The 6651-nt window shown below is 36.3% G+C and overlaps 1 protein-coding gene across 1 annotated transcript; it reads right to left on the bottom strand.

Moving 5' to 3' along the window:
* Window positions 1–400: 400 nt before the first annotated feature.
* Window positions 401–2407, bottom strand: LOC140859994 (uncharacterized). The gene has a single exon (XM_073262710.1). The coding sequence runs from the start codon at window positions 2405–2407 to the stop codon at window positions 401–403; it is 2007 nt and encodes a 668-aa protein (XP_073118811.1).
* Window positions 2408–6651: the final 4244 nt, after the last annotated feature.

Raw genomic sequence — 6651 nt, forward strand, 5'->3', positions numbered from 1 at the left:
TTGATTCAACTCATCATGACAAGTGGAGTGCAATACTGAACCAGACAGAGGCTTAGTAAGTTGTATTTGCCGATGTCTTGACGGGATCCCAATTGTATGCACATTAGACATGTAATCCGAGCAAAATTTCACAGCCTCTTCAACAATATAACATTTGGCTATACACCCTTCAGGACAATTGCGATTTCGCACATAGTCTTTCAAGGTCTTCATGAATCTTTCAAATGGGTGCATTTGCCTATACCAAACCGGTCCACACAATTTGACCTCCCGAACAAGATGAACAGTTAAATGAATCATTATATCAAAAAAGGATGGGGGAAAATATTTTTCAAGCAAACACAATACTGTCACAATCTCTCTTTGCAGAGCATCCAACTCTGAGACATCTATCACTTTATTACATAACACATTGAAGAAGCCACAAAACCGAATGATAGCTAACATGTTTAGGCAAGACACCACGGATGGCGACTGGAAGCAATTGTTGCATCAAAGTGTGATAGTCATGTGATTTAAGGCCAACAAGTTTCAAGTCTTTCATCGACACAAGATTTTTAACATTGGATGAATAATCTGTAGGGACCTTTGTTTCAGACAAAGAATTGCAAAGTTTTCTTTTCTCAGCCTTACTTAGAGTATAACATGTTGCTGGTAAAAAAGTTCTCTTATCCCCCATCTTTGGTGCCAAATCAGTCCTCAAATTCATCTCCACAAGATCTAGTCTTGCTGCTACCCCGTCCTTTGATTTTCCAGGAATGTCAAGTAACGTACCGACCAAACTTTCACAAACATTTTTTTCAATGTGCATCACATCAAGAACATGCCGAACATGTAGATGTTTCCAATACTCAAGCTCAAAGAATATAGATTTCTTTTTCCAGCAATATATTTTATCACCATGCTGCATCTGACACTTCCCACTCACTTTTCCCCGGCGATAATTAATTCTTTCAACTCTATCTAAAATTTCATGCCCAGCTAATGGTTTCGGTGCGGGGTTTAACTCTTGGTTCCCATTAAATGCTTTTTTCTGCCTTCGATAAGGATGACTTGGAGGAAGAAATCTTCTATGGCCTGTGTATGACATTTTTCTAATATGCTTCAACCTTGTAGAACATGTTTCTTCCCCACAAACAGGACATGCATGATATTCTTTCACAACACAACCTGACAAGTACCCATATGCAGGAAAATCATTGATTGTCCATAGTAAGACAGCTCTAAGTGAGAAACTTTCTTCTCGACATGCATCATATGCCTCAACACCTATATCCCATAATTTTTTTAAATCATCAATCAAAGGTGCTAAGTAAACGTCAATATCATTTCCCGGCTGTTTAGGACCAGAAATCAACAAAGTGAGCATCATAAACTTTCTCTTCATACACAACCATGGAGGAAGATTGTAAGTTATCATCACAACTGGCCAACAACTATATGCAGAACTCATCAAACGATGAGGATTGACCCCATCTGCTGATAAGGCCAATCTAAGATTTATAGGTTCAGCAGCAAAATCTGGCCACTTGTGATCAACTACTTTCCAAGCGGGCGCATCGGCCGGATGACGCAAGTGTCCATCACAAATTCTTTTACCAGCATGACAAGTTAACTCCTTGCATATCTCCTTGTTCCGGAACAATCTTTGAAATATTGGAATAGGTGGGAAGTACCAAAGGACCTTTCCAGGAACTCCTTCATTTATCGTAGAATTTTTACCCAACTTCCACCTTGACATCCTACAAATAGGGCAATTGGAAAAACCCTCGTACTCCTTCCGGTATAAGATACAATCATTCGGACAAGCATGAATTTTCACATAATTCATCCCTAATGCACACAAGCTTTTCTTTGCATCATACAAAGATGAAGGAAATTCATTGTCATCTGGAAGCATTTCTCCGAACAAACTAATTAAGTCTGTGAAACTTTTATCACTCCAACTATATTTTGCCTTCAAGTTATACAATTTCACAAGTGCTGATAACTTTGTAAATTTAGTACATCCAGGAAACAAAGGTTTCTCGGCATCTTCAAGTAGCTTATGGAATTGGTTTGAATTTTTAGCATAACTATCGTATGCTGCATGTACCATATCAAAAGGGTCCTCAGCAAAAGTTTTTTGTTCATCTCGCCCTACTTGATCACTGTAATTCATTGAGTTGTCAATCGTAGATCTTTCCCCATGCCAAATCCATTTATGATATGTTAAATCTATACCATTACAACACAAATGTGCTCTTATAGTGTCAACATCTTTCAGCTTCAGATTACCACATCTTGAACATGGGCAAGCTATTTCATTCAGATCGGTAGCGTTTCGCATTGAAAACTGCAAGAAAGACTCTACCCCAACCTCATATTCATGTGATAACCTATTTTTTGACATCCACTCTTTGTCCATCTTTTTAATAACTAATCAGTCAAAATCTACCTTCAAAAAATTGTACATTATACAACAAGATCAAAACACAAGCCTCAAGTAAAAAAATAATTAAAAAACAACCATAAACAATTTATTTAGCAGCTTTATCGTAGTGAACTCGACATAAACCAGCCGAACATAAATGCAAGTTTGGGACATATTTTTTGATACAAAGCAGTGGAAAATACTATTTCTGGAGATTAAAAAAATGATGCAATTTGCATATTTCTTAGCTTTGATAAAAAAATGCAAATCATAGATCTTCATACCAATTTTTTGTGCTTCATTTATAATACCATTTTTTGACATTAAAAAATGATGCAAAAAACTCTAAAAGCATGGTCAGGTTAAAGAAGGTATAAATGATAAAAATCACCCAAAAAAAATGAATTTTACAAGTAACCAACAAATTTGATGGTCATACTTCAAAAATCAGAAATAAGAAATGAAGAAAATTATTGTTTTTTTAATGTCCAGAAATGGTATCTTTCAAACTTTTTTCCCTAGCAAACTCTTTTTTCTTTTTCCTATTTTTTAATGTCAAGAAATGGTATTTTAAATGGTAACTTCATAAACTCTTGAAGTTAGACTTTGCAAGAGATTTTAATCTTAAAATTTAACAAAAAACTAAAAAAATAGAAGGTTCAGAATGACTTCTGAACATAAATTGGAAAATTTCAAATAATCTATAAGTTTCCAAAATTTCATTCTTAACTCATTCAATCGTCGAATTGGGGCGAGGCGGTCAGATAACTGGAGGGGTTGTACACCATTAGTCCTTATTACTTGAAACATCATTGAGACTTTATATGCTAGTACTGTACTTTGACTCGTTTACCGACTCTATTGGGGTCATCAGGTGTCGGGATTGGGTACAGTTACGACACATATAAGAGTCGATGCTTTGTTGTCAAGGATTCACCACATACTTGCGAGTGTGGATATTCTATGCGATCTGAGGAGATATTAGTGTGACGAATCTCTGGCCAGAGTGCATGATGTGTTTTAGGTTAATGGGTTTTCCTAGTAACACATGCGATGTCACTAATAGATCTCCAAGATGTTATGCATAGTTATCGAATCTCGAATGACTCTCGATGCACCAATGGTTGTTGATTCGATCGGGATATTTGGTTGAAGGGACCGTACTGTACGCTAACCAAAATCTACTGGTTCTTGCAGGCACTATCAGTAATACCTAGGGAATCATGGGGCGATGTTGCTAGGCGCTCTTACCATGATTCGATGGGTAAGTCGGAAATTGTTGTTCCGAGTCACAAGGAGTTGTGAGCCCACGGCTAGCTGTATTCCTGAATCATTGAGGGTTACACAAGTAATGGATTACTAAAACCCCGTAGAGATAGTTAAATTTAAAGAGTTAAATTTAATGAAAGAGAAGTTGAACTTCTTAACTAAAGGGAGTGAGATTTCCTAAAATGACATAGGGATGGACATTTTTGGAAATCACTGAATTCGGATTCAGAAAAATTATCTTGACTCTAAAAGATGCAGAAATGGTTTCTGTGCACATTGGTAAAATCAGTTTATCAATCGGAGTCACGATGAATTTTATATTAATTTCTATAACAACGGGCTTGACTTGTTGGGCTTAAGTTATGGATTGTGGGCTTTAAGGAGTTAGAGTCCTGATACAATTATAACTAGAAATTATCTATAAATAGAGGTGTTGGGTTCGAAAATCACATACATTGTGTCTTATAATTTTCGAAATTACACTCTAAATATTTGAAGGGGATTTTCGAAATCCTCTGTCCCTTTCGGAGAAAATTCGGCTTGTGATTTTTATGAAAAATTACAATCTGAATTAACAGATCATATCTGTTTATTCTCTACGCAAACTTCTGATTGATTTCTAGTGTAGTCAATCAGAGGGTTTTGTTTTCTATTCGTGGACCTGATTGAAGAAACGTTCGTTCATCAGTTCCGGGGATATACAACAAGAGCAGATTAAATTCTGTTGGTGTCCATAATCTCGCTTCGAGATTTTAAGGTAAAATATTTAATTGTGATTATTTATTTTACTTACATAATTTAATCGTAAAAGTTTTGATACCTAGATATGGAATCGTTCCATATTAATAAAATAAATTTTTAAACTTCCGCTGCACCGGGTATCAATTCTAATTGATCTGAACACCGTTTTACAACAGTGGTATCAGAGCCAGGTTGCTCAGATCAAACGATTAAATTAATCGATTGTACAAAATTTTTAAGCCTCGGTTTTTGAAACAAAACAAATTTTTAAAATTAAATTTTTGACGGGCAAAACACGGGCAGCGATTGTCGCTGCCCAGGGCAGCGATGTGATCGCTGGCCAGTGCAGCGCTGGGCGCTGCGCAGGGCAGCGCACGGCGCTGCCCATGGCAGCGATCGTTGCTGCCCGGGATTTTCCCGGGCAGCCCGGAAAATTAAAATTTTAATTTTTTAAAAAATTTTGAATTTTTGAAATTCGAGTGTTTGATCCGATCGAAAATTATTTTTGATTAGATCACGAGGCATCGGATCGAATTGTTCGAGTCCGAAATTTTTAAAATTGATTTTTGGATAAATTTGAATTTTTGGAAAATTTATAAATTTTATCCTTTAAATTAAATTTTATAAAATTAATTATTTTGGTACAATTGATGATAAGATATGATCTTATGGATGGATAAGATAAAATATGATTTTATCTTTTAATTATGATGTCATTGCATGTTTATCCAATTATTTTAATTATTGAATTAATTATTGGATAAAAGGATGATCGATTGCCATGACCAATATTTTAGGTGTATGTTAGGTGATTTACATTTGTCCTATTGTTGTTGGTGTTTATTAATGGGCTTGGTTTATAGCCCAATATGATTGTCATATGTAATTAAAGTGGGCCTGGTTTATGGCCCGTTCCCACCCCTAAAATGTATCCCATTTTTGTCATCGAAATTTATTGTAAATTTATTAGACTTAGTGGGAGATAATGTTTTGAAGAAATGGTGGGCCCAGCAGACAATGAAGACGAAGAAATGTAAATTGAAAGCTCAATGTAATAGGATTGCATTGCATACTTGCATATCACCTAGGATTGGACTTAGACTCGTGATTGGGAACCACGGGTCGATTAGTAAATGGGATCGATCATCCTTAAATAATATCTGATATTATTGATGTATGCATGTTTAGACATAAATTGTATGAATCCCGCAAGCATACATAAATTGCATGATGAGACAAATTTTCAAAATAAAATCCCTCATTTTAAATATGATTTAAAATTGATATCATGATAAAAAAGAGGGAATTTTAAATATTGTTTAAATATTCCTACTTTCCATCAACGATCAATGTATGTGATGCTACCCGCGGATATGGTCCGGCTCATATTATTGGGGGGGCCGTTCGTCGGAAAGCTGTACATTGGATCGACACATGTTGTAAGTTGGGTGGAACTCCCATGGGATTGGCTCATATTATTGGGGATCCACATGGCGACCGTCCATCACAACTTAATATTGATGGGTCATCTTGACATGTCACAATAAACGGCGTCATATTATTGGGCCCTTATTGGACATGAGGTAAAAACATGGAGGTTGCTTTGGAAGCAATTGGGCTCTACCTTTTGAAAATTATAGTTGGCTGATATTATTCGGGACTATAGTTTGTCAATTGGACTCCATGTTCCCACTAAAGACAATGTTTCTCATTTTCACTAGAGGGTAGTGAAATCGTCAAACTAGTGGGAGTGTAATTCAAAAAATGAAATTCGCCATATTTTATGTCTTAGTAAATTAATTGAACAAATCACTGATTATTGTTTGTTTCCTTTTCAGTATTTCATTACTACGAATTCGCGTAATCCACTACTCTCAATTCTTGATCAAAACAAGTTGACTGGCGCTAACTATACGGAATGGTTCCGTAAGTTAAAAATCATTATAAATTCGGAGAAGGCTTTCTACATGTTAGAGAAGCGTCCTCCGAAGGAAGCCCCGGCTAACACTAGTCCAGAAGAGTTGAAAAAGCTTGACGATTGGTGGGACCATGATGTCAAGGCAAAGAGTTATATGCTAGCATCAATGTCTAATGAACTCCAGAGGCGATTTGAAGATGCGGTGAATGCTGCTGACATTCACAGCGCACTCAAGGAACTTTTTGGAGCTCAGTCAAGGGCCGAGAAATTTGCGACTGTCAAAGAGCTCATGACATGCCGCATGCGAGAT

Source organism: Henckelia pumila, chromosome 1 (assembly GCF_033568475.1).
Source record: "Henckelia pumila isolate YLH828 chromosome 1, ASM3356847v2, whole genome shotgun sequence".
Lineage (NCBI taxonomy): Eukaryota > Viridiplantae > Streptophyta > Magnoliopsida > Lamiales > Gesneriaceae > Henckelia > Henckelia pumila.

Excerpts from the sequence above, each read along its gene's own strand:
- LOC140859994 (XM_073262710.1), bottom strand. The coding sequence starts at position 2,407 with ATGGACAAAGAGTGGATGTCAAAAAATAGGTTATCACATGAATATGAG.